Source organism: Geospiza fortis, unplaced genomic scaffold, assembly GCF_000277835.1.
Source record: "Geospiza fortis unplaced genomic scaffold, GeoFor_1.0 scaffold23, whole genome shotgun sequence".
Taxonomy (NCBI): Eukaryota; Metazoa; Chordata; class Aves; order Passeriformes; family Thraupidae; genus Geospiza; species Geospiza fortis.
In genome coordinates this window covers 13251878-13279321 of record NW_005054303.1, presented here as the reverse complement: position 1 = coordinate 13279321, position 27444 = coordinate 13251878, and the positions used below count along the sequence as shown (strand labels likewise).

At 44.2% G+C, this 27444-nt stretch overlaps 1 protein-coding gene across 11 annotated transcripts in view; it reads left to right on the top strand.

Moving 5' to 3' along the window:
- Positions 1-2498: 2498 nt before the first annotated feature.
- The window catches only part of KTN1 (kinectin 1), a 55900-nt gene continuing 30954 nt past the window's right edge, over positions 2499-27444 (top strand). For 3 of the 11 annotated variants that reach the window (XM_031066257.1, XM_031066263.1, XM_031066259.1), the window contains exons 1-16: positions 2537-3059; positions 4670-4807; positions 7129-7296; positions 9548-9678; positions 12048-12164; positions 16313-16453; positions 18325-18431; positions 19722-19854; positions 20890-20977; positions 21270-21436; positions 22037-22105; positions 23762-23799; positions 24388-24478; positions 24743-24811; positions 25533-25570; positions 25687-25777. In XM_031066257.1, coding sequence (XP_030922117.1) covers positions 2537-3059; positions 4670-4807; positions 7129-7296; positions 9548-9678; positions 12048-12164; positions 16313-16453; positions 18325-18431; positions 19722-19854; positions 20890-20977; positions 21270-21436; positions 22037-22105; positions 23762-23799; positions 24388-24478; positions 24743-24811; positions 25533-25570; positions 25687-25777 — 2109 coding nt within the window. Of the gene's footprint in view, positions 3060-4669; positions 4808-7128; positions 7297-9547; positions 9679-12047; positions 12165-16312; positions 16454-18324; positions 18432-19721; positions 19855-20889; positions 20978-21269; positions 21437-22036; positions 22106-23761; positions 23800-24387; positions 24479-24742; positions 24812-25532; positions 25571-25686; positions 25778-27444 lie in introns of all 11 variants that reach the window. The other 8 variants (XM_031066264.1, XM_031066260.1, XM_031066256.1 and 5 more) reach the window with 7 other exon arrangements.

Sequence of the window (27444 nt, the reverse complement as noted above, 5' to 3'; positions counted from 1 at the left end):
TGGAGCCTGGAGAGGCTCTGGAGCTCATCACTGCAGTGTCATGCTCCAGATCTGGGAGCTGATCCCGTTTTTGGGGCAGTGCAGGGAGGGGGGAGCAGGGTGGGGGACAGAGGCTCAGCAGAGCTTGTCCAGCTCTGAGATCAGAGCCCAGCTAGTCCAGCACACATTCCCCACCCAGACTAGCTGTTGTCATTGTGGATTTATGGCTCCTCTGGAAGCAGCTGTAGCTTTTCATGTTGTCTCTCTTTGTGGAGCATGTCCTGCCTGGATGGCCATGGTGCCCTCCTGACCCTCTTGAAGAGCCTTGAAGCTCTTCACCAGAGTGTTACCCTGAGCCTGTGCTTTGTCCTGAGCATCTGGTGTCAGATGGGAGCTGTGCAGGGTGTGCCTGTCCATGCCATGAGTTCATGGCTGGCTGTGTGCTGCTGTCATGAGCTGGGCTGTGCTGGGCTCCTTGTGCTTGGCTATTGTAGCTGCTGCAGCAGTGTATTGGAATGATCAACTTAATTACACTTGTGAAAAATCTGCTTAATTACATATTTACTTTGGGGATTAGCTTTTCCCCGTAAGCATTCAATATTGACTTTGGCTGAGACAAATTTTCAAGATCTGCTTCCTTCAAGAGATGACTAATATTAGATCACTTAGTGCAGGGAGCTGGGTTTATCAAGTAGCTGTAATTAATCATTTTGAAAGCTCCAGCTTAGTTTTGAGCATCTGTGCTCTTTTTTTCCCCCAAAAGACAAGCTTTTCTTCCCATCCCTCTCAGCCCTTCCAAAACTTTCTGTGCTGGATGTAATTTTAGACCCTGTAATTTTCAGTGAGCTGTGTGCACGCAGAAAATAAATACAAACTGGGAGGAGACTTAATGTTAAGACAACTGATGAATAATTAGTGTATTGAAGTGTTAGTCTTTTATTTGGATAACTTAATAGCCAAATTAGAGTTCCCGAGCCCTGCTTTCTGTGCTGCTCAATGCACTGTACAAATATATTATCACAGGAACTCCTCTCTGTCCAGAAATTATTCTATCTAACAACTCTCCCCTCTTGAGCCAGAGCCAGACTCCACACCGAGCTCTCTGCAGTGTGGCAGGATGGCCAAAGCCAGTTTGTGATAGCAGCTTCCAAAGCAGTCAGGAATTGAGGTAAAACAACTTGAAATGAGTAAATCTCCTGCCCAGAGGCAAGGAGAGCCTGCCCTCTCCCTGCACCACGCAGCATCTCCGTGGATTTTATTCCCTGTGCCCTGGGTAGGCACATCTGTTTTCATTTTTCAAGCAGCAGTGGAAATATTCTGAACAACCTGGGTTAAATCCCTTGCCTTTCATTCCTCAAGAGGATGGGTGTCCCAAGGGACTCTGGAGTTGAAGAGTCATTTTTTTCTTGTGTAGAGGAAAATGGAGTTGTGGCATGTGCTTCCCATGATGGGTTTCAAACTGAGTTGGTGGATTGGGAATTGCACTTGCCTAATTAGTTTGGATTAAGTGTGGATTTTTTTTTCAATATTAGGTGGCGGTTGGGGTTTTTGGGGGGGTTTATTTTCCTTCTTGGAGCAAGCAATCTGGAGAAGATTTGGATTCTTCCTGCAAAAATCCAGGTCTGTTTGTAGCAATCAGTTGTGAAATGGGAAAATCTGGCTTGTTTTGACCCCAAAGTTAGGTTTTTTTAACCTTGTTCTGATTTTTGTTTTTTAACTCTCTGGTTCCTGCTTTTTTAGAAAGAAAATAAATGTAATGTTTGGGACAAAAATACTGTTTCCAGTAAATTATCCTGGAATCATCTGGTCTGTATAAGTGCCCTGGAATTTTTATACCATCACATGTTCAAAATAAGTAACAGATCTTCCTGTTTCCCAATAATTGTATGGAATTTTCCTGAGTGTAAAGCTGGGTTTTAGACTTCAAAAAGCAGTTTTGAAAATACCTGATTCTTTATGGCTGACTAAAATTCAGGGCTCTCTCCTGTCTTCTCCTCATTCCACTTCTGAAGCTGTCATAAATCTGGGAACAAAAGGAAGGTGAAATTTAACTCCCGCTTGCCAGGATAAGAATCTTAATTGATTATATTTGATTTATGAAAGAAAAAAAAGAAAAGAAGTGGAGTTCTTCATATACTTACTGGTCTCTATTTCACAGCCTCTGGAAGTGCTGTCTCATGTATTTCTGAAATCAAAAGCTTTAACTTTATGAAAGTCACGTGGGAAGGAAGAGTGAGGAGGATGAAGAAAAGCAAGGGAAGGGAATTATTCCCTCCCCAGATCAGCATTCTGGCAAACTGCACTTTTCCTATCCAGGCCAACAACTTTGAAGCAAGTGGTAAATGATTACAGAAGCTGTTCTATGGCTGATGTAGTTTGGTAATTTTATTAAAGCTACTTTGAGGCTGCTCTATAACAAGGAGAAATCTTCTTTTATTATTATAATTGGTGGAGGAAATAACACTGAGGGAAAACCTGTTCAAAACCTAATTTTTCTTCTTATTTTCCCCCTTTCTCCTGTAGGTTTTTTAAGAAATCATAGCTAAGAAAAAGCACAATGGAGTTTTACGAGTCTACCTACTTCATCATCCTCATCCCTTCTGTGGTTATTACAGTCATCTTCCTCTTCTTCTGGCTTTTCATGAAAGAGACTTTATACGATGAGGTCCTCGCCAAGCAGAAGCGGGACCTGAAGTTCCCGCCCAGCAAGGCCGACAAAAAGAAAACCGAGAAGAAGAAGAACAAGAAGAAAGAGGCTCAGAACGGGAACATCCACGAGTCTGACTCAGAGAGTGCCCCTCGGGACTTTAAGCTGTCTGATGCCCTGAGCACGGATGAGGAGCCTGTCCCTGCTGTCCCCTCGGGTGGCACCGAGGCTCCCGCCGGCCTCAGGGAGAGGAAGAAGAAGGAGAAGAAGCACAAGGCCAACCAAGATGATCACGTAACTAAGGACTCGGAAGGATCCAAGTCTTCAGGCAAGAAAGTAGATCCAGTCCCTGTTACAAAACAGCCCACTCCACCATCTGAACCAACAGCAGCTAAGAAGAAGCCTGGGCAGAAGAAGCAGAAAAATGGAATGGGTATCTGATGTTGCATATGCTTCTTGCACAGAACGCCAAAACCGTGTTCTGCTTTTTGCAAGGCCACAGAGTGTCTCTCACAACACTGTTCTGCCTGATCTCTACGGGGCAAAGCTCCCTTCTAACCTTCTCCTTTTTTATGAGCTATTGCTTTTTTCCCCCCTGTTTTTCATCTGGCAGCAGTGCTCTGGTTTTCCTCCTCCCGTCCTTGCTTTCTTCTGCTAAAGATGAAGTGAAACAGAGTAGCTCGTTCCTCTGCTTTGCTCTGTGGTTTGGCTGCTTTGCTTTCAATCAAAATTCTGATTACCTGAGAGAAGTCAGGAGATATTTTTGCTGTGTGCATTCTGAGCCAGGCAGTGAAAAAGCAGAGTCCTAAGAGTGGTTGCTCTGATAAGGGAGGGCATCTCAAGAAACCTAATAGCAGTCTGCAAAATAAATCACTCTAAGTGCAGGCTTAATGCACAGAGAGGTGTTTGGTGGCTGAGTCATGGATTGGTGGTTGATTCATTTTTGCCCACCTGCTACACCTCTTTAACTGAATGGAACTGATGCTAAAACTGGTCTGGCTGTTGTGACTGAAATATCCAACCTGGAACAAACCAAAAACTCACCAGAATCACTTCTGACTGTCTTGACCATATCCTCATCAGGATATGTCTCAATGTGGTTGTCTTGACTAGGAATAGAAGTGAAAAAAGAATAAAAATACCCTGTTCTAGAAATAAATGAAACCCAAGATATTTGCAGTTTCCCTTGTGAGATGCAGGCACAGCAGGTCTGCACAGGGAGTGAGGAAAAAGAATGACATTGCTGCTTGATGTGGTAGATTTTTTTCTGAAAAAAAACCTGGAAAAACTGGAGAAAAAAGACCCACCCACTACCAACAGAGAAAGTATCCAATCTTGTTTGTGGGTGTTCTCTGCAAATCTCTGTGGCACAGTTAAAATGTGGTCTGCAAGCACAGTTCTGAGGGCAGCCACAACGAGCTCTTCTCCTTGATTACAGGAGCTGACACCAGAGCCCTGTGCTGTGTGTGTCAGCTCTGACAAGAATCTTAATATAGCACGGGCTGTCCAAAATGATAAAAAGATTTCTCACTAGAAACTGCTTTTAAAAAGAACAGTTCCCTAATGGGAAACACTCATTTTCTGCTTCTCACAGTCCCAGTAGCTATTGGGGGTGTGTGTGTTTAAAGTGCCCAAGTGGTTTCATGGAGGGGAAAAGTACACTTCTAAATAAGAAAATAATGTGGGTAATATGTGCTGTCTGCTCTGTCACAGTGAAAGCTGGATTGGAGTTGTTAAACTGTTCCTTGCATTGCTGTGTGTTCTGCTTGCACATGAGATTCCTGTGTTAAAAATCACTGGGTGCTGTGGCTCTTGACTCTGCTAAACCTTCCTGTTGCTTTGGGGTCTCACCTGATCTGGGAATTGTGTGTGTGTGTGAGAGTCTGTGTGTGTATGTATATGGGGATAAATCTGTGTTCTGATTTAAAAGATGTGAGTTTGTTTTCCTGGGATTGGGGAATTTTGTTATTACAGATCTGCTGATTGAAAGGTAGTGCTGAGAATACACAGAAGAGCACATATTGTCTCAATTGTCTGTTGCAGATGATCAAGATAGTAAGACTGATTCTGTTGTATCTCCTGCCAAAAAGCAAGAGCCAGTGCTGCTCCACCAGGAGATAAAGCAAGAAAATGTGTCAGGGAAGAAGAAGGTCTCTGCAAAGAAGCAGAAAGTTGATAATGGTAAGAATCCAGTCTGTGACATTGCTCAGATAAACCTGACTGTTAAACCTTTTTGCCATCCATGCTTTAGTTCCTCTTCCTTTGGAAAAGGAGCTCAGAGAATAGTAACTGTTGATTTGAAAAAGCAGGAATTCCAGGTAGGAAAGATTGCTGAGCTTGAGATCTTGTGAAATTTTATGAACATCTGGCCCCACTGAGCATGGGATAATGAATGTTGTGAACCTTTCTGAGCTCTCTTGGATCCAAATATCCACACTTGAATGAGGAGTAATGAGCAGACTTGAAGTTGCTCTGAGCAAGGCATGTCTGGAACTGCTGCAGTCATTGCCCCAAACAAGAGTGCAGTTTTTTCAGCCAGTTGCTCTGACCACATTCCTCTCTTATTGTCCTTTTGTTGGCTGGCTCTTGCTCCAACAGAAACTGTTCATCTTTGCTCTCAAGGCCTTCACTGTTGTCATCCCTTGTTCTCTGCCAAGATGCTGCTTCTTGTGTCCTCTTGGCTCACTGTGCCTCTGTGTCTGTGTGTTTTTCTCTTTTTTTTTTTTTTATTTTTTTACAATGACTGCTGTTGTGTCTGGCTTTTGGGCACAGGGTGACCATGAAGTTCTGTGAGGCCACCTTGTTAGCTCCTCAAGACTCTTCTCTGCTGGGGCAGCTCTGAAGTTAGGAGCTGATGGGCTGCTCCTGGAGGAGACACTGTTGCCCACTGTTCCCTTTATACTTTGGTCAGGTTATGAGGGTGCAGATCTGTTGTGGGCCCTGTTCAGTCCAGGATGGAATTCCAAGCTCTGTAGGGTTCCTGTATAACTGGAAAACTCCTAAATGATTCCTGGAAAAAACCTACTGATGGGGAACTCAGGATGGAATCACCTTTTATTCTTGTGCTTTTCCTGATGGAAGTGGGTGCATTGCACTTTTTTAGGGGTCACAAACTTGTCTGTACAGGGCAGTAAAATTCAGTACCAGCTCAGCAGCAGCAAAGCTCAGCTGTCAGTGCTACAGGGCAATAGCTCATGCATTATTTGAATGCAAACTGTTTTCTTTTCAAGCCACCTCTCCAAAATGACAGTGTAAAAATGAGCTGTGGTGGACACCAGGATTAGCCAAGACATGACTGTGGGGATTTCATATTGCAAAATGTCTCATTGATATTAAATAGGTGTTGAAAGGGAGAGAAGTTCATAAGAAGAGGAAGAAAAAATACGAGGAGAGCAGCTGGTGGTTGTTTCTGCTAGAGGAGAGCTCTCCTCTCTCCTGAGCTTGCGGTGTACCTGCAGGTGTTTGCTGGCTGCTTAAGTGGAGAGACACCAGGTGACACAAAAAGGTCCATCTGGCCTATTCTCCTCCTTTTACAGAGCCAGAATTTAGCAGTGTTTCATAACTGGCTCTCTGGCAGCCAGGAGTGCATCCTTGTTCTGCACTGATGCCCAAACCCTGCATCCCACCCAGTTCCTCCTCTCTCTGTGCTGCTGCCTGGCATCTGTTCTCCATCAGCCCTGCATTCTGGGCTGGCTGGGGCAGGGATTTGCCTGCTGGCCCATGCTCAGCCTCTGGCATCCTGCAGGCAGTGTGGAGCAGGAGCTGGGCAAGCAGCAGCTGCAGCTCTGTCACTCCTGCTCTCCCCTCTCCTGCTTTTGTCTCTGCTGAGGAGCTCTTGGGGCAGAGGCTGCACCTCACCACGGTGATCCGGCAGTGTGGGAGTGGAGGGCTGGGGTCAGGCAGAGCCTCTGAGCACCTCTCTGCATGTTAATGATGCCCAAACCTGCTCTGACAGATGAGAGATCTTCATTAAGGGCAGTGGAGTCTGCATACAAAATAAGCTTGAGTGCTGCCCCTGCTGCATGTTCTGCCCAAGTGGCTGAATTCACAGGTGATGTAATCCATGAAAATGCTACCAGTGAAGTACCAGCTTTTAACAGAATAGGGGCAAAAGGCTTTATTCATATTTTAGGGATGCTGAATGATTTTCTCCACAGCCACAAGTAAAACCATTGATGCCACGTGCAACTTTCTTGCTAAAGTGAAATGAAAGTCAGATGTAAAGGTTCTTCTCTTCTTGTTAAAATGCTAAAAGACAGCTTTGGAAGTAGAAATTTAATTGAAGCTATTAAATTACTATGCATTAGAGACCTTTATTTAATGGACTTACCTGAAGAGCTTTAATGAGTTAAACTGTGAAAGATAATAGAAATGGAGAATGTAATTAACTATTGAGGTTAGAAATTCTTTACTTCAACTCTTAATGTTGTGGCACCTTTTCTAAAAATGTTGGTGTCAGTTATTACAAAGCTTTAACCCATCCTGTGGACTTATGATTACAGTTTTGGTGGATGAACCTCTTATTCAAGCAACTACTTACATTCCTTTGATGGATAATTCTGACTCAGGCACTTTGGAAAAGCGTGAGCCGGTTGAAGTTGTAAAACACAATGTGAATGAGGGCATCCAGAAGAGCAGTGGCAAGAAACTGAAGAATGAAACAGATAAAGGTAAGAAACTGATATTTCTGTGTGTTTCTGGCATAGCCTGCTTGCAAACTTCAGCAGGGAAGACGTGTGGGGAGGGGGATCCTCTCTGATGTAATGTGAAGAAGAGATTTGAGGAAAACGTTTTTGCAGGATGCTCTTCTTGTGCGTGCTCATTTCTGCCTTGTCTTTGGCACTGTGGAAAGGGCTCTGTGCCATCTGAGTTCTTTCAGCTCTGACTGGGCTTTTGTGTCCCCAGTGAGCAAAGGGGTGATCACAGACCACACAGATGCAGCGAGGGAGTTCACAGGGGAGAGTTCAGACACTGCTCACAGGGATGGACTCCAAACCCAGGGCGTTCAGCACAAGCTCTTGGGGTCTGCTGGAGGCTGGAAGGGCAGCCTGCATGCTCTAGGGCTGTTCATGGAGCTATCTGAGGCTGACCCAGTGCAATACAGAACGACCTGAAGCAAATTGTCAGTGGAGAGAGTCTGGCACTTTCCAGGGAGACTGAATTTTCCCTTCAGTGCAGTTGGAATTGCTTGGGACAGGAGAACTTCCTTCATACTCTCTCACAAATGCCTGGAGTGATTAATGAGCATTGTGTTCCACTCTGAAGCTTTAAATAGGCCTCTGACCATCTCAAAGCCTGATGAGTTGAGACCTCAAGTTTGTGAGCAGCCAGAGAGAAGCCAGGCAGCTGAGCAGTGACACCCAGCTCAGCTTTGGGCAGGAGGCTGATTCTCCAATATTGTCTGCTCACTCACTTCACTCTTTGGAACCTCTCTTTTTAGTCTTGTCTTCTAAAATACCCCCTCCAAAGCTTCCTGGCAGCTCTTTAATTAGATTCCCACATTCCTGAGGCTCCTGTTGTGCTGCTGGCTCAGTGGCTGCACGTTACTGTCCTGCAGCATCAGAGCCCCTCACGTGCTCCTGTCCCTTCTCATTTCCTTGGCACGCTGTGACCTTCTCCATGAACTCCTAATTCTCCTGTGTCAGCTGGGATTTGCCCTCCCAGTATAGAAATCTTGCCCTGCTCTAATTGTAAGCTCCTTGGGTGCAAGGGCAAGGTCTCTGTGCCTTCAGGGAGCACAGGGCTGGGGCTGCTCCTGGCCCAGCTGGGATCAGTTCCTGGGCTGTGGTCTCAGCATCTTGGCATATTCCTGGTAGCAGCATCACTGGTGATGTCAGTGCAACACTGGTGTGAGCTGAAGTGAAGACTTAGTTGGGTTTAGGACTAGGACAGAGTGTGCTAGAATTCCTCAGCACTCCCTCCCCATGCTCTGTCATTCAGTGATTTTATGCTTGGTAATTTCTTTTAGGGCATAGAGTCACTGCTGCCTTTTTGTTCTTCATTTATTTCTCAGACAGATCTTTGGGTTTGGTGTGTTAACTTGATTTCTGGGGCATGTTTAGCACCTGTGGTGACCAGACCTCTCTTCATGATCTATGGGACAACTTCTGACCAAGCATCACTACTGAGCTTCTGCTTTTTTTAATTCTTCCCATCCCTTCACACACTTTTGGGCACTGGTGAATATTTGGCAGGGATATGGGGTGCCTTGGTGTTGTGCTCCCATTTTCTGGAGTCAGAGGGCCACCTAATGACCTGTCTATGAGCAGCCTGTTTGTGAGCAATGGTTTTTGTTAGAGAAAACAGTTTTGTTTCAGTGGAATTGTCTTTCCTTGTGTGTGTCTCTTTAAACACTTGGTCAGCCATTAAGAGGGATCTTACTGATTTATCTTCCTACTGCTGAACTCTTCTTGCAGCAGTTCCCTCAATCTAAATCTGGAAGTTAATATTTTTGTCTTCCATATATTGTAATCAAAAATGTGCCAGTTTTTTAATTAATTAACTTTTCATGTGCATATTGCTTGTGCAGCCAGGCTGTCCTCCAAATTGAGAGCTCAGTTTAAATTACTGTCATGATACACTGGAAAGGACTCTTGAATTTTTCACATTTATGCTATTTTTCTCCTCCAAAATCTGTGTCATGCTTTGTCTTCTTGCTAGCAACACTATAAACGTTACCAACTGTGCAAACAGAGTGGTGGGATTTTCTCTTTTCCCAAAACTATCAGCTGGCAGATTGTTATCGGGTTTAAATTGGAGAGATGTTGTTTTTGCTGAATGTTCATGACCTCTTGCTTCTTGGCATTTCAGACTGGAATTAAATATAATGCATAATGATACCCCATCACATGCTGTTTCAAGGCAAAATAAATAATTCTGTATGGAGTCCAAAGTAAACAAATCCTCCCTTCTGTGTTGCAGAGAATGCTGAAGTAAAATTCAAGGATTTTGTAACATCCATGAAGAATATGATCTTCTCTGAAGATGAGGCCCGCTGTGTAGTGGAGGTGTTAAAGGAAAAATCTGGTGCAATTCATGATTTCTTGCAAAAGGTGAATGACTGGAGTGTGGGGGGAAGGAAGACAAAACTGATTAAACAAACAGAAATTGGAAGGGGTGCTGTCAGATGAGCTCTGTCAGTGGGATCTGGGCAGAGTCTGCCTTTGGGAGGCTCTCTCCAGCTGCTCTGTGCTTGCCTGGCATGCAGCAGTGAGCTGTCAGATGCCTTTGTGCTGCCATCTGCCATGCCAGGGGTGGCTCTGGCCACTTGGGGAGAGCAGCAATGGCCATGGAGAGCAAGGAATCAAGCAGGAACGCTGCTGCTGACACGTGTGTGTTGGCACCGGGAGGGATGGCTGGTGACTTTTGGGAGTGATCTTTCCCAAATGTGTAAATAGGATAAGCTATGGGAGGAATTCAGAACAAGTTCCTGTGGCTGTGCACTTGATCAGCTAATTCTGTGTTTTGCAAGTCTATACAATGTAGTTTGACTTCTTTGGATATTTTTCATAGGATTGTAGGGCACTGCAGGTTTGGAAGGGACCTCAAGGGGTTTGGAGTGGTCCAGCCTCCTGCTTGAAGCAGGACCAGCTCTGAGGTCAGCCCATGCTGCTCAGGCCTTTATCCAGGCTGGATATCTTGAAGCCTTCAGGGAATGGCTGCAAAACCCCTCTGGGCAACCTGTGCCAGTGCTTGGCAGTTCTTTTTAATTCTTGTAGTCGACACAGAAGAGAATGGTGTCCACCAATATCTCATCAATACAGAATCTCACAATCCTTGGGGTGGAAGGGGGCTCTGGAGGCCGTCCAGTCCAAGCCATGGCTAAGGAGCCAGGTGAACAGGAATGTGTCCATGTGGATTTGGAATGTCTCCAGAGAGGGAAACTCCACCCCTTCCCTGGGCAGCTGTTCCAGGTCTGTGCCATCCTCCAGGGAAAGCAGCTCTTTTTTCACGTCGAGGTGCAACTTGTGTTTTAGTTTGTGGCCATTGCTCCTGGTCCTGTTGCTGGGCACACACCTACTCCTCCCTGCCATGACTCACTGTGGGTGTCACTTTGTGCTTGTCACATCCTGTGTGTCACACTTGAGCTCTTGCAGTCCTGTGTTCCTCTGCAGACACGGTACCCGAAATGCAGAACTGGCTCCCTGTCAGTCCAATTAATGCAATAATCAGAATAACAGCACAGTTTGGGCTGGGAGGGGCTTCAGGAGGCTCTGCAGTCCAGCTGCCTGCTCAGAACAGGTCCAACACTGAATTCTGAGCAATTTGCTCAGGGATTTGTCCAGTTGCATCTTCAAAACCCCTAAAGACAGAACTCAGTAGTGCTGCCCTTGAAATGGTGTTGCCTGTTTGAGCAGCTACCCTGCTTGCTCTGCCTTTTTTTTTTTTGCTTTAAAGGAAGGTTTGGTGTTAAAGCTGAACCTTTAGGATGAAAACTAGTTCCTGGGCTTATAGACAACAAAAAAAAGTGGGTTTCTGTAGGTGGAAGTGTGAATTGTGTTCTCTCTGTAGCTCATGCAAGTCCCTGACAGTGTGTTTGTACTGCAGGCATGCACATTACCACTAAAGGAGAATTTCCAAACAAATTCAGGGTCCATTTATGGTACTGACACTGCTTTCCTTCTTCAGTTATCACACTTCAGTGAGTGATGTCCAAGTAGTCCAACCTCCTTCTCAAAGCAGCACCAGCTCTGAGGTCAGCGCAGGCTGCTCAGGGCTTTATCCAGTCTGGGCTTGAAACCTGCAAGGGCTGAGACTGCACAACCATTGCACTTCCCTGAGTCAAATCTGAGCACAAACACATAGAATTTGTGCTCTTTATTACATTTATTTCATTTGTAGCACCAGTATGCAAGTAGCATGGGAATTGTTCCTCTAGGTGTATTCTCTGGAGTATCTCTGAAACTTTTTGTGTCAGTGTGCCAGCAGAAATGTAACTACATCAGCTGGACGCTCTCCTGGGAAGTGGAAGGAGACACCAGATCAGTGTTTCTTTTTCCCTTTGTGGTGAGATATTTCAGGCAATTACATTTGTTGAATTATACCTGGCCTGAGTGTGGGCTGGACCAGCTGATCTTGGAAGTCCTTCCAACCACAGTTATTGACTGAATCAGCATCTCTGCATCTTTTCCCATTATTTCTCTTAATGGCTGTTCTTTGTTTTCCCCACTGCAGCTCTTTTCCAATGGGAAGCACCTTAAGAGCCCATTTACCCTCTTAATTGCTTTCCATGCTTTCAAAATGCATTTCTTTGCCTCATGAATCCATTAGTGGCAGAATTGGGTACTGGTGGTGCCACGTGCATCATGCAGATGGAAAATTTGGGAGCAGGAGGGAGTGTTTCCTCCTCTCAGGTTTGCTCTGCTGCCTTTTAATGTGCTGTGCCACTACTTGTGGTTATTTTTATGTCATCCTCCTGCAGGCCAGCAAGGCTGAGACAGCTGCAGCTCTGCACCAGCTCCAGGACAAGGAGAAGATGCTCACAGCAATGAAGGAGGAGGCAGCTGTGGCAAAGGAGCAGTGCAAGCAGCTCTCCCAGGTAAATACTGAAATGTTGATGGGTGTAGAGGGGAGCAGGGATTTGGAGGACTAACAGCCAGCAAATGCTGGTTTACTCAGCTAAGCCAAAAGATAGAATATTTTTACTGAAAAAGCTTGCCAAGACACTACATTTGACTTTACAATGTATTTATTCAGTTACTTTCCAGTAGTTTTTCCAGAGAATTCAATTTACTGAGACTTGTAAGCTGAGCTTGTTTTTCTTTTCAAATGATTACTTTAAAAGCACTTCCTTCACTACTGTGATACTTTCTGTGGATGCAAATATGAAATGTCTTTCCTGCATCACAGTTTTAATTTGGTCCATAGTGTAGCATTCACATCCCTGTGTGTTTTTAGGCACAACAATCACTGGTTTTCTTCAAGAAGGAAGATGCAGAAAGTGCAGAATGTCTGCTTTTGGCCCCTGGAGGTGCAGCTCTGATTGCTTTGGACTTAGAGGGATGCTGATGCATCACTGTCAAAACTGCTTTATGAAAATTTACTCTTTTATGAATGTTTCAGAGGAAAACAGTTACAGTAGACCAAATAATGAGGCAGATATGAGAATTTTGGAGGCTTAGGAGAAAGATTTGTGTGTTTTGGCTGGTCTGGAAGCACATGAGCATTAGACTCAGGAAGGCCACGTCGTAGGACATAATTTGGGCACAGAAAGTTGGGTGGCCAAAGGTGGGAGCAGAGTGGCCAGAAGATGCAGGAGTTGGGAGATGAGAGGGGAAGAGGGGAGTGGGTGTTGTGTGAGCTCCTGGCAGGGCACAGCTGTTTACAAGTGGGATCAAGAGGTAGGTTTGGGATAGTCAATGGCTAACTGGAGAGAGAAGGGATTTGTGATGTGTTTGGAGGGAAAAAAGAAACTGGCTCAGGACTGCAAAATAAAATTGGAGAGAGTGATCTGCTGCTGAAGGAGCAGAGGGAATGGATGAAGGAATCTGAGTGTGGGAAATGCAGATGTGGTTGGGGAAAAAACATCTGCAAAGTGGTGCTTGTGAAGGAGAGGCAGGAGCTGTAGAGAGGTGGGAGTCATGGGGGGGGGTTTCCCATCTGAATTGGGGAAGGGAAAAGCTGGGAGAAAATGGATAAAAGCCAAGTTGCTGCAATGTTGAGGTATCAGGACAAACAAGGGATAAAGCTCAGCTTGACTGATAAAAGCTCTTATCTCCCAGTTAATGTGTTTCTCTGAAAGCACTGTCAAAGCTAAAGGTGCTGTAAGGTGCACAGTGATTCCTGCAGGGATCTTGATAAAGATAATACCTGGAGAGGATAAATGAGAGCAGGAGCTGAGTACCTCAGAACTCAGAGGTATTTGGCAAAACACAAACTAGGGAAAAGTTAGTTTTCCCAGGATCTCTGGTTCTGCCCTGGCAGGGTAGCTGGGTTATTGAGAATTACAAGTGAATGGTGGGATTGGTGCAGGGATAGAGGAGGCTGCAGTGTGTCCTGGCGCCCTTCTTTTAATTGCATCTTAGTTAAAAAAAAACATGGAGAAAGATTTGTTTCAAGCTGTCTGTATTGTATTTGCAAAAGTGGCTTAAAACTTGGGGTTTGATCTACAAGACAGAATAGCTTTCATTTAAACTAAAAGGTGAAAAAGACTATAATTACTCCAAAGAGATGGAGGGTATTCAGGCTAGTAATTTAGAGCATTTAAATTGTGTCAGGACTCCCTGGCAGTGTTAGGATTTGTGTGGCTGAAAACACCTGAAGCTTGGGCGGTACAAATTCCTATTTGTGTGATGGCAGCTGCTGAAAGCTGCACTTAATGGTTTTGCTTACTACAGCAAGTGCATTTATATTGCAGAGGGGGAGCTCTGTGGATTTCTCAGGTGTCTGGGTTGAATTACTGGCTAATAAAAGATTAAAAAGCAATGTGTATTTTCATCTGAAAGCTATAATGTGGCATCATGCTGGTGGGATTCAGGGCTTCTCTGGCCTTTGTAGTGCACTAATAGCCCATCTCCTGTGGCAAAGCTGTTGGCTTTGCAACCTGCTGCAAAGCAATTATTTTGCTCTAAAGTGCTCTATTTTGCCATGGTGCTTTACCTGTTCTTCATTTTGCTAAACTTGGGATGAAAGTCTAAAGCTTTGTCCTCTGTGATATCTGTGGTTTTAGTTGTTAGGACTCTGTAATTTGGCCAGACTTGATAGAAATGAGGCTCCCATCTCTTCTGAGACAACACGAGATCAATGTTTAAATTGGCAAACTTTTTAATAAACCTGAGATTCATGATGATACAGGATCAGTGTCAAGTTTTGGAAGTTTGGTTTGATTCTGTAAATTTGCTGAATGAAGATTTGATGCTGACTTCAGGAAGGTTGTGAGTTCAATCCTCAAACCATTAAATGTTGGTTTTTGGCTTCTTTTTTCTCTTGTTGAGGTTGGGATTCAAGGTACTCCAGACAATAGTTTGCATTCAGATTAGGTGTTTATTATTTCTTATTTATATTACAGTTTCACAGGTAGTGAATTCTGCAGTTCTTCACTAACTAGGTATAAAATGGTTAACAGTCTTTTGCTATAAGGTTTTTCAAGGCTAAACCATCTAATTAAGAAATGACACTTAAATTATTTTCACTTTTAATGCAATAACTAATCACTCCAAGTCCGCAATGCAGACTTTTCTGTCCAATTACAAAATACCACCCAAACCCAGGAAGAAGGAAGGAAGGAGGAGGGAAGGAAGAAGGTTAAGAGGAAGGAAGGAAGAAGGTAAAGAAAAAGGAAGGAAGGGAGAAGGTAAGCAAAATACCAACCAAACCCAGGAAGAAGGAAGGAAGGGAGAAGAAGGTAAAGAAGGAAGGAAGAAGGAAGAAGGTAAGGAAGGAAGAAGAAGGAAGGAAGGAAGGAAGGAAGAAGAAGTAAAGAAGGAAGGAAGAAGGTGCAAGGGAGAAGGTAAGGAAGCAAGGGAGAAGGTAAGGAAGCAAGGGAGAAGGTAAGGAAGCAAGGGAGAAGGTAAGGAAGCAAGGGAGAAGGTAAGGAAGCAAGGGAGAAGGTAAGGAAGCAAGGGAGAAGGTAAAGAAGGAAGGGAGAAGGTAAAGAAGGAAGGAAGGAAGAAGGTAAAGAAGGAAGAAGGTAAAGAAGGAAGGAAGAAGAAGTAAAGAAGAAGGAAGAAGGTAAAGAAGAAGGGCTGGCTTCTGCCTTAAAACTTATATCTTGCTCTATAGATATTACTATATTTTAAAACTCTAAACTCTTAGTTTTCCCCCCTGTGATATTACACACTTCTAATCAACTACACACCCATAATCCCAGTTTTATCAATCAATTTTGGAAACCTGTTTCACAGCCTCAGGTAAAATTTTGAAGTGCTCTCCTGGGAGCCAGAGTCTGTCAGCACAGCGAATGTAAAATTCTCAGCATCCAGAGCTCTAACAACTTCAGTTTGATGCACACTTGCTGCATTTTTAGTCATCTTAAAAGACTCTTGGCCTTAAGAAAGCAGCAGTGGGAGACTTGAGTGCTCTTCGGGATCTCTAGCTGGTCAGAGTGACTTGGAGAAAAGCTGGAAAGTCTCTTTTCCCAGCCTGGTGCTCGAAGAAGGAGTCAGAGTTCTTCAGTTCTCAGTCTCAAGGTTGTTTATTTTATCTTATCTGTAAAATTCTTTCTCCTGTCCTGCTGAGGTTCGCACAGCAAGACAGCCCAAGGCACTCTGCCTGCCCCAGGGCAGTGTTATGTCTTTATACTAAAAACTACATGTACAATGTTTACAATTACTTCCCAATACCTATCACCTATGTTAGACAGTGAGCTTCTACTCTAAACCAATCCCAAAGTGCCAACATCACAGCAGAAGATGGAGGCCAAGAAGAAGAAGAAGAAGAAGGAGAAAGGCTGGACACACCTAGATCCCTCCATCTTGCCCCCCTGAATCCCCATTCTAAAAACCCCAAAATCTGCTTTTTCACCTTGTGATAAATTCCCTACCATTCTACTTAATTTGTCATGGCTTGCAGATCTTCATTTGAGGTTGGTAACTCGCTCCACGGGTCATAATCAAAACCACAGGTGTCTTGGTCTCTGTGCCAGGGTCTCTGAGCCCCCTGGCAGGGGTCTTGGCTGCTCAGGACAGCCAGAGGGATGTCCTGGGTCCTGACAACTTGTTTCCCTTTGTCTGTCCCTTCCCACCCCAGGAGCTGGTGGCAGAGAAGGAGAGGAACGGTTTGCTCACGGCCAAGATGCGCGAGCGCATCAACGCGCTGGAGAAGGAGCACGGCACCTTCCAGAGCAAGATCCACGTCAGCTACCAGGAGTCTCAGCAGATGAAGATGAAGGTAAATGCTTTGCCAAAACTCCTGGAGTCGGTGCTCATGCATAACTGCTGAGAAATCGCTGCAAAACTTTGTGGTGGATTCCTGGTTTTAAGGAAAGGGAGTTCTCACTGATGGTTTTTTTGAGGTGTGTAAAGCCCAGTGCTGGCCAGGCAGCTGCTCCCTGATCTAGTGACTTTTCCTTCCTGGTGTTCTGCTGAAATGTTATTCAATTAAAGTGTAAAGTCTAATTGAAATACTCAGCTTAAGGGAGCCACTAATGCTGATGATCATTTACCAGCAGATAAATGTCTCTAAGATTACAGGACAGAGTGACAGCATCGCATAATACACGTGAAATATCAGTGCCTGAGGGAGTGCTTCACTGGAAGTATTTGCAGAGCAGCCACTTGTGGTTTTTTAAGACCCTTGTTACTTTCTATTATAGTTGCTTTATAGTGGAGTGACCTCAGAAGGGTTTGTTTCATCAGATTTAAATGTATAACTTAGATTTTTCTAAGGAAAATGGCCCATCTTAGGCTTAGATTTCATTCTAGTCATTTTTCCTGCATGAATGTCACAGCATCAAGCCCAACATGTGAACTTCCCAACTTCAAATTTGTATCTTCTGTCATGGCCCTTTGGAGAGCAGCATCTCTGCAGTTTTGAAGCAGAGGAAACTTCCTTGGAACCTGTGTAGATAACTGGGCAAGGAGAGGCTCTTGCTGCTGGCTGGGGAAGGAGACTTGGGCACACCTGGGAGACTTCAGCAAATACTGCTGTCCCAGGCTGAGCTGGAGAAAGGAAATACAAAAGATGCAGTGCTCTGGTCCTGCTCCCTCTGCTGATGTGCTGCAGCATGGCAGAGGAGCTGAAAATGGTCACAGCTTCCAGCTGGCTGGGGTTTGTGTCCCTGCTTTTCTTGGGATCTTGTTGGCATTAAAAAACAAAACAGGCAAGGAAAAGAACCCCCCCCCAATAAATGTCCAAGGCCCAGCTTGTTATGTTTTTTTGGGGCAGAACTGGAGGTGGCTGCCCTACAAGGGACTGCTCCCTGCTGCTGGGTTGTTACACAAACATTTATTTGGATTTTCTGGTGTGAGAAAGGCTCACTGATGAATCATCCACTTGATGAAACTGGGTCCTGGAATGGTGTCAGCCATATCTGCAGACTGGCACTGATAAAGGAAGAGTGTTGTGTGTGCTCAAGGATTTTCAGAGCAGACTTTTGGGCTCCAGCACCAGCTCTGCTGTGTCTGCGTATGCAGAGTCCATTTTTTTCTCTTTAAATCCTGTCTTTGCCTTTGTTCACACCATTTTGAACCTTGGATTATCAGGGCTTCTTTCTGCCTCAACTTTGGAACCTTGCTGAAAATCAGAATATTGGGTGAGGAGTAGCCTTTTGCAGTTTGCATGCTGTAATCTCTGTATTGTTAGGTTCTTTTTACTTTTCCTGTTTTTTTTGAAAGGAACAGTAAAGGAAGATTGTCTAATGATAATTCACAGCATGTTTGTTTTATTTCCCTTTGGAAAAGTGATATATTGGTATCCAGTTATTGATAAATATCTCAGTTTATGTAGCTGAGCCATTGGTATTCTGAGTAACACTTAGGTAGCCTTTTAAACAATAAAAAAGGTTGCCTGATAAATAGGTTGATGCACTGATATAAAAGGAAACCTGTGCTTTGATATGAGCACAAGGGTCTCAGTAGCACAGTTTAATTTAAGAACTGGTGTGTGAGGAAGGAACAAAGCTCTCCCTCTCCCAAAAATCCACTTAGTTTTATTTCCTGAAATTATTGTGATATCTTACCTACTTGTACAAGCTGGTTTCTTTTGTTTTTATTGCTCCTTAGCTTAATCTTTTCCAGAATTGATCTTTCTTTCCCCATCAGTTCCAGCAGCTCCGTGAGCAGATGGAGGCAGAAATAAGCCACCTGAAGCAGGAAAATGGTATCCTGAGAGATGCTGTCAGCACTTCCACCAATCAAATGGAGAGCAAGTATGTTGGCAGCTCTTTGGAGCTCTCTGTGATTTTGAGCCTCCCCTGAAGAGTTGTTCTGGCTTCTGCTTCTTTTGTTTCCAAGTCCTTGGCTGTCTCTGAATTAGTGGTTAAGCTGGGAACACAAATATTTTGGGCTGGACAGGTAGCTGGTGGTGTTTGCATTGAGCCAGGGCTTTCAGAACAAATATTTGCCTTTTTTTCAACTTGAAGCCTGAGCTTTTAGGCTGTGCTGCTGAGGCTTTAAGAGAAAGAAGTGCAGCAGTGCTCAGGCACCTCTGGTGTTTTTGGCAGGGTGTGTATCCTTTAAGAGGTGCTGATTGTGGCCTCTTGAGACAACAGCAGCTCTAAACTTACATATCAATACCCTGCAGTTGCTGGTGCTGCTGGGGTGGCACTTGGATTTATTTGCTGGTGTTGCAAATGGTTGGAAAAACAAAATTAGTCTTTTGGGAGTTATGACTTGGGCTACCCCTGAGCTGGCAGGGAGGATTTTGTGCAGCTAAAAGCTGAGCACCCTGTTTAAGGTGTGTAGAAGACAAAACTGACACAATATCCTCTCTCAGATATTTATTACTGAATGTCAAGTGCTCAGAGAAGGATGTGGAACCCCTTCATTTTATGTGTCCTGTTCATTTATATGAAGCATCATTATCTTTCAGACAGTTATCCTGAAAAGGCTTTAATTCAAGCAAACCTGAGATAAAAATGAAATGCTTTTTACTTGCTTAGGCACAAAGGGGAACCTCTTAAAATTCTTCCCTTGGGCTGAACAAATGCATCTTCTCTCCCAGCTGAGAAAGTGCATCAGATACCTCCATAAGTTAATAGTCAGGTCAAGGCCAGGAGGCAACAAATATTCTGAAGAAAAGTGTGCAGTTAGTCCAGGAGGAATAATCCTCTGCAAGCAAGGATCAATAATCCTTTATGGGAAGAGGAAAAGAATGTGAATTTCAATGTGAGACCTTTCCTCTGCTGAGCCTCTTTAGTTGACATCAGCCTGCCCAAACCTTGCCAGGCAGCTTGCAGACCTCTTCCAGGAGCTGCTGCTTGTGACTCCTTGCTGACCTTTAATTCCTGACCCTGCCTTGTGGCTGCTGACTTGTGCTGCTCACCTGGACCGATGGTTCTGCTGCCGTGGCCAGGAGTACCTGACCCTCATCCCTTTCCTAGCAAAAACCATTTCAGAGGGGGAAAACACCCCAAACCCACCCTTTGGTTGCAAATGCATGACTTGCTGTTGACATTTGAGGAGCAAACCTGTGGCAATGTTTGTTTTTTTATTTGCAGGCAGTCAGCAGAGCTGAACAAGCTGCGCCAGGACTACGCCAGGCTGATGAATGAGCTGGGGGAGAAGAGCAGCAAACTGCAGCAAGAGGAGCTCCAGAAGAAGAATGCAGAGCAGGCAGTGGCTCAGCTCAAGGTGCCTGGGGTTTGCTCTGCCTGTCAGGCTGTGCTCAGGGTTTTATCTGAACTGGGATGTGAGGCAGGTGGGAATTGCTTGAGCTGCTTGTTTCAGATGGGCTCAGCCAGCCTAGGGCTTTGTTTAATGGTTTTATTCAGTGCACTGGGTTTTGAGTGATTACAGACCTCCCTGAGAAGTGAAACTTACCTTCCAGGTAAATATCTTTTCAACATCACCAGTTAAGCTTTTTACTTTGCTTTCTGTGAGAGTACAGTTCCGACAGGAGTTGGTACTTCAGAGCCATTCATCCAGATGGCACTGTCCTTGTGAGGTTTTTGTTTGAAGCTACATGCTTTTGCTTAAATGTATTTTAAAATAAATCTACTTTTTAAAGAGTTAAGTTAATTAAATTTTAATTTTTAAATATAAATTAATAAAATAAATAGATTTTAAAAATAAATATACTTTTTAAAGAGTTAAAACGTAAGTGGACAGGCTTGTAGATAAATCTTTCTGTTTCTTTGGAAGAAAAAGTATTTTGATTTTTTTTTTAAGAGGAGAAAGTGTTTTCAGGTGAGAATGTCAATCCAGAGCTCATGATTTCTTTAATATTTGCAATTAAATCTTACATACCAGAAGTTCTCCCTGCCTTTTGCCCTGGCAGGTGGAGAATTGGTATCTAGAGTTGAGATGTTTTAATTACTGAATGCAGATTTATGGGATGCTTGGCTGGTCTGGCTTCTGGTGTTAATTCTGAACTATCAGGCAAAGATGGTACATTTTCATATTGCAGAAACCATTCTGTTAAGAGCCTATAATGAAATCCTGTTCACAATTTGCCTTTCAAATTAATGGGCTGAACTAGTCTAGGAGGAGGATTACAGAGCACTTTGTCTCTCTGATGTGCCCTAATGGAAACAAGAAACAATTTCACTTCATTGCCATATGTTTTGGGACTAGCACTGAGGAGATGCACTCTGAATGCTTCAAAAAGAAATTAAAGGTAAAGAAATTAATTAAATTCTTCTCATCAACTCTTTCTTCAATGTGAAGGTCCAGCAGCAGGAAGCAGAGAGAAGATGGGAAGAAATCCAGGCTTATCTCAGGAAAAGAACAGCAGAACATGAAGCAGCACAACAAGGCAAGTATCACAAAATTCCCAAATAATTCTTACTGCAATGAACTGGCTGTTGCCATTTGTAAAAAAAGGGCATTATTGAATAAATGTCTTAAATAAAGCTCAGGTGAAGTCAGCCCTGCTTCAGCACCCCTGGGGAAAGTGTTTTGGGATCCCAGGTAGTCTGAATGCTGATGGGGGAGCTGAGCCTTGTTGGGGTGAGGTTCCTAATCAGCCTCCCCATTTACAGTGAAAATGATTTCCCCCAAAGTTAAATATTGACTTCTGAATTAAAATCCTGACATTTCTGCTGCAGATGTGCAGAATAAGCTTGTGGCCAAAGACAATGAAATCCAGAGCTTGCACAGTAAACTTACTGATACAATGGTGTCAAAACAGCAGCTGGAGCAGAGGATGCTGCAGTTATTGGAGGCTGAGCAAAAGAGAGCTACTGAGGAGGACTCCATGCAAATGCAGGTGCAGGTAGTATTCCTCGAGTGTTTTAAGGGTTTGGGGTTTTCCCTTTCACTCTGTGTCTGTAGAAACACAGAAATATCCCTGAAATGCTGCTTTAGTGAAGCTTCCCCACTGAAAAAAGGATGAAAAAACTCTTTTTATGGAGTGAGACCTTGTGTGTGGTGATTTGAGGAGGTGTGGGGCCACCTCACACTTGGGGCAAGTCAGGAAAAGGTGCTGACCCCATTTCCCAAGCTGTGAAATGATCCATGGTGTGGGGAGCACCCTGGCAGAGCAGCAAACCTTTAATTTTTGTGTGATCGCCCTCCTCCTGGCATCAAGTGGTGAGAGGCAGCATGGACATAACCTTTGAGGGCTTCAGGGAAACCAGATGGGTTATGGTGGAGCAGGGAATGTTTTTCCTTGATACAGAACAGGTTCTGGTGCTTCCACTCCCACTGGTTGGTTGTAGTGGGGAGAAAAAACAAACCAGCATCTTTTGTAAAGTGTCTGACATGTAAATGCTGAACTGTTCTTACTAACATAATCATGGCTAAAAGCTAATCCTAGCAAAAGTGGAGTAGCTGCAGATCTCAGCCTGCTTTTCTTTCTGTGCTCTCTTACAAGGAGCTGATAGAGCAGAATGATGCTTTGAATGCTCAGCTTCAGAAGTTTCATTCACAAATGGCAGCCCAGGTACAGCATGTTCTCAGACTTCCTTTTGTAGTCATGACTTGTGAACTTTCATTAAAAGTAAGACTTTTTGTAGCTGGGTATGAGATGTAATGCTGACAGCAGAGACTTATTAGCATCCTCTTTTCTAATGTTCTTTAAACTGTTTTAAAACTTTAAGCTTCTTTTTTTTGGGGGGAAAAATCCATTTATTTCCTCCCATAATGGCTTTAATTTATAACTAAAGGGTACAGTACCTTTTTCAATGGTTTTTGTCCTGTAGCTTTGCATGTCTACAATTCTGTCTTGTGGTTCTTTTGGTCTTTCTGCAGTCCTCCTGTGAACCACCTGATTGTGCTTTTTCCCTTGTGGTAGCTCCTCTATCAAGCTGTCTGTTCATTTTAGTGCTGATTTCTGTGCAGAAGCAAAAAAGAAAAAAAAAATCACACCAAAACCCCACCAAACCTGCACAATGCCTTTCTCGGTTATTTTAACATTTTAAATTTTGGTGTAACTAGTTTCTTACAGACATTATTTCTGTTGTAAACACTGTGTAAAGCCTCAGGATCACTGGAGTTGCCTCCATGTAGAGGAAGGTCACAGAAATCAGCTCAGAAAGGCTTTGGGGGTACAAGTGGAGACTGTTCCTATGCAGTTGGATGCTTCCTTCTTTTAATCATGGATGTGCTTGATGGAATTTGATTAAATTCAACATCAGGCTGAAAATCTGGCTTTGCTTGAAGTGCTTTAACCCATTGGGTGAGGAGAGCAATGAGGGAAGAGCCACTCTAGACTTCCAGCATCTTCATGGCCTGCTCCTCTCATCCCTTTAAGGGCTTGGGAAATAAATTCCTATGGAAATTGGACTTTTGGTTGTGAGTTACACAGGGAGGGTGCTGGAGGTGTGTGCTTTCCCCAGGCAGCCTCAGCTAGCCATGAAAATTCAGGGATGTTTTTCCAGCATGCACAGTGGGGGTGAAAATAACATTTTGGAGAAGGGAGTTGGGGCTGCATCCTGCTCTGGATATCAGGGGTGATGAAACTCCTTTAGTTGTTAAAAGGGACTGGAATTGTGAGCATGGAAGTTCTGCCACAGTCTGCAGAGGTCCCTTCAAATCCAGTGTGGTGGGTCTCTCGTGCCCTGTTGTGTGTGACAGCCTAGGGACAGGCTTTTTCCAGAAGGAAAAATGCTACTTGTTGAATTTGTGATGTTGTTTCTGTTCACAACACAACTCCTGATGCACTGGGTGGGTTGGTTTTTTTCCCCCCCTTTTCCCCCCCTTTTTTCCCTCTTTTTCCCCCTTTCCCTTTCCTTTCTTTTTCCCCTTGTTCAAATTTTTCTTTTTTTTTTTTTTAATTGGAGTATTATGTCAGCAGAATATCCCATAAAGCACTCAGTTGCTAGGAGGGAAGTACTGGTGAGCCTGTGGCTTGTTTGAATCTAGTGAAGGACAAATATTAGGGGTCATTTTTCCCTTCATGTTGCACCAGGCCAGAGGGGAAGGGCCATTGCTGTATGTTGGTATTCCTTCAATGTTCCTTAGCCAGGAAATATTTGGAAGCATCCTGTGCCAGTTTAAAATAACCAGACAAATGCTATTCCTGGCTCAGTGTAGATGGGCATTCTTTGACTTGCTTTACTTCCAATTATTTGTTGTTTTTTTTTTTTTCCTCCTGCAGACCTCTGCTTCAGTCCTGGCAGAAGAACTGCACAAAGTGTGAGCATCCATTTCCTCTGGGATTTTGGGATTTGGGAGGTGTTGCTGCCACCTTCCCTCCACTCACGTGCAGAGCATAGGGGTGGCACTGCTGAAGGAAATGTTGCTGTTTGTGCTTTTAACTCCTCATGAGACCACCTTGGGAGCTGGGAAACAGCTTCCTACAGATTTCCCTTCCCTGTCTGGCCTCAGGTTTGGAGTTTTGCTGTAGCTCTGAGCTCCAGAGAAAACAGCATCTCCTGTGTTGTTGATCCCTGCCTGTGTGCGGGGTCAGTGCAGCGTGCAGGAATGTGCGTGACTGTGAGAATTGTTGTTATTTGGGCTGTGGGGCTGTGCCAGGAGGCTTCTCCCTCTGGGACATGGGCTGCTGGTTGTGTTTCAGAGCTAGGGAATGTCTCATAAATTTTTTGGCAAGCAGACAGCATTTAAAATGGAAAAGCTTTTGGACCCAAAGTGTACAGTCAGCAGGATTTGGAGCAGGAGCTGGGCTGAAGGGCCAGGGTGTATTTTGGGTTTAGCCTGATGCTTCCTGCACCACTTCCATCTACATCTTCTGTGCTGATCTCTCTCTGTTTCCCTCTTGTGCAGGATTGCAGAGAAGGACAAGCAGATCAAGCAGATGGAGGACTCATTAGGCAATGAACGTGCCAACTTAACCAGCAAGGAGGAAGAGCTCAAGGTACAATAAAAGCTGTGCAAATGCCAGCTGATCTGGCTGCATGTACAGAATGAAGCCCCCAAGGCTGCTGTCCTTGGGTCTAGAAACAGCCTTTTCAAGTACAGGTCTGCTCTGCTAGGCAAGGCCAATGCTAGACGCTGGAAAAGCTGTTGATAAGGAAACTTGTGGATTTTCCTTCCAAAAATCCCCTGAAACTTCACCCTGGAGAGTGAAAGACACTCTGTGTATGAACTGCAAATGCATTTCTTTTTTTCCTTCCTTCAGGTCTTACAGAATATGAACCTCTCCCTGAAATCAGAAGTACAGAAGTTACAGGCTCTGACAAATGAACAGGTGAAACAGTTGTTTTGCTTTTCCTCCCTTCCAGTACCTGTTCTGTCATAAATGCAAATGCAGATCTGTTGGCTTTAAGCAAGCTCTGCTTAAGCACCTTAATGGTGTGAGGCTTCCGGATTGGGCTCAGATCTGATTCCCTGCAGTTCTTAGAGCTGCTCGGAGCCCTAATTCTTCCCTCTCCTTCACCAGCAAAGTCTTCTACTTGGATATCCAAGTTACTGGAGCATTTTGCTTGGTTGGTTTAGATTTCCAGGCATGCAGACTGCAGGCCACTTCACAGGAGTGAGCACAGCTGCCTGTGAATATGCAGGCCTGGAATTTGCATGCAAGAGTCATAAACATCCCCCCCAAAAAAACCCCAAAGCCCACAGCTCCCCCTGCCTCACCACAGAGATGTTCTTAGAGCCAAACAAAATGCTGTCCCTGTGTTGCTGCTATATGGCCTGTTCATTACAGAAGTGGAAATGAAGTGTTTAATTAGAGATAATCCCAGTTGTCAAATGAATCTCTTGGAGATGGTTTTCCCTTTGTATAATTGCATGCTTGTAGATTGGTGCTGTAAAAGTGCATGAAGACAAGCTTACCCATTTCACTCTTGATTTCAGTCATGTGCTGGGAGGCCAAATGACTTGTTCTAGCTTTTTAATATTGTGGAATGAAAGGTTGATTGAATCATGTGATGTATCCTAAGTCTGTGTTAATCCTCTTTATAATCTAGGCTGCTGCTGCACATGAGCTGGAAAGGATGCAGAAAAGGTAAATAGCTCTGGGATTTGATAAACAATGTTTATCAGTCTTTTATGTTCTTTTTAGTAATGCTTTTTGTAAGACTTCGATGGGGAAATGTGTTTAACTGTTCTGCTCTGTCTCAGCATTCACATAAAAGATGACAAAATAAGAACTCTTGAAGATCAGCTTCGAGAAGAACTCGCTCAGATTTCAAACACAAAAGAAGAATTCAAGGTAAGAAACAGAACACGTGTTTTTGTGCTGGTTTTCAGTAAATTTTCCAGTCTCCAGAGGTTGTGGAGCAGCTGCAGAACAGTGAAATTGAACTGACCTTTGGGTGCTTAGGTAAATTAGAGTGTTGTGTTTGTAAGGCAGGAGCAATGTGGGATGTCACAGCAGAGTGAGAGGTGGGACAACACAAGTTAAATGCAGTGTCTGACTTGTGGAGAGAGAGGGCTTTGAATTCTGCTAGAGGAGGTTGGACAGTAAAAACTGTTGTGATTTCCCTGCATTCCACCTGCAAATGTGCCTTTCAAGGCCTTGGTGCTTTTGTTTGGAGTTTTTGCTGCTTGGATGATCATGCCAAGCCTCTGTTTTCTGTCAGGCAGATGTGAAAATGCTTATTTTAACTCTGCCTCTTCCCACATTTTCTCATAAGGCTGCAGCTCAACTGCTGAAGCTTTTGTTCTGACATCTGGGGTCTGCACAGCAAAGCTGCTGCTTGTTTCTGGGTGGTGTGTGCAGAGAGCAGCTTAATTCCTCCTTGCCCTCTGCCACCTTGGCCTTTTTCTTCTGAGCCTGGGCTGCTGGAAACAGAGAGAGAGGTGCTGACTCCATCCCTTGAACTCCTCTAAAGCCTGTGGTGGGTGCTGCTGCTCCTCTGATGTTTCTGGTGTGAGGTCAGTCCTTCTGAAGCTGCCACTGTCACCTTGGTGAGTTTGCTAGTGAGGAACAGAGTGAGTGGGCAGTGGCAGAGGCAGGATGCTTTTGTTGGAGAAGCCTCTGGAGTCTCCTGGAGCTCTTTGAAGCAGGCAGTAAACTTGATTCTTGTATTTAAGTGCCACTTTCAAAGAGGTTTTGATGAGAGTTGCTTGCCAGGGCTCTGTAGTTTCTCTAAGCTGTCAGAAGAGAAGAGGGAAGAAGTTTGTTCAGTTAATGAAATAGGAAACAAAGCACAATTTCAGTTGATTTTTGGAATAAAGCTGTTGATTGACTCTTGTGTGCTGGGTCACAGGTGCATAACCAGTGTGGGAAGAGGTGGCAGGCTGGGGGAAGTGGGCAAGTCTCAAGTTAGTGCCACTCTCAGGGCTTTGTGTGGTGGAACATTATAAATGGTAGGTGAGGTGAAAATGAATGTGAGAAGAAATAGGAGCATCCTTTTAGTGTGATGGTTTCTGTAGTAACTGTTCCCAGGAAAAAGGCCTTGGAGGTGTTATGAATGGTTATGTGCTGTAATCAGTTCAGTGCTAAAGTAATGGCAAAAATCACCTGCAGGCAGTTCCAGCAGTTCTTGGGAGGTGAATAGAGAGCTGAATGCAGATCATCAGCATTGTGATGGTGCAGAAATCCACAGTGTGCTCTCAACATGAAGATTATGTGCACTGCTGTTCTCTCCTTCCTCCTGTCTTTGATCCCAAACAGAAACCAGACCAGTGCTGTTCTAAATGCTTCCACCTAAGGAAGTGCTGCTTTTTTTCCCAGGCACATGAAAGAGGGAAAAGCCAGGTTCAAAACAGAGGAGTGCATTTGATCCTTACTGTTGCTGTCTTTTCCTGCTTGTGTTTTCCCTGTGAGATTTTGGGGTTTTTGCAGACCATGTGTCCTGCTTTTCACTTTTGTAAAGCACCAAGCAAGGCTTCAAAAAGACAAAAAGCAATAATAGAGGAGGATTTTAAAACACT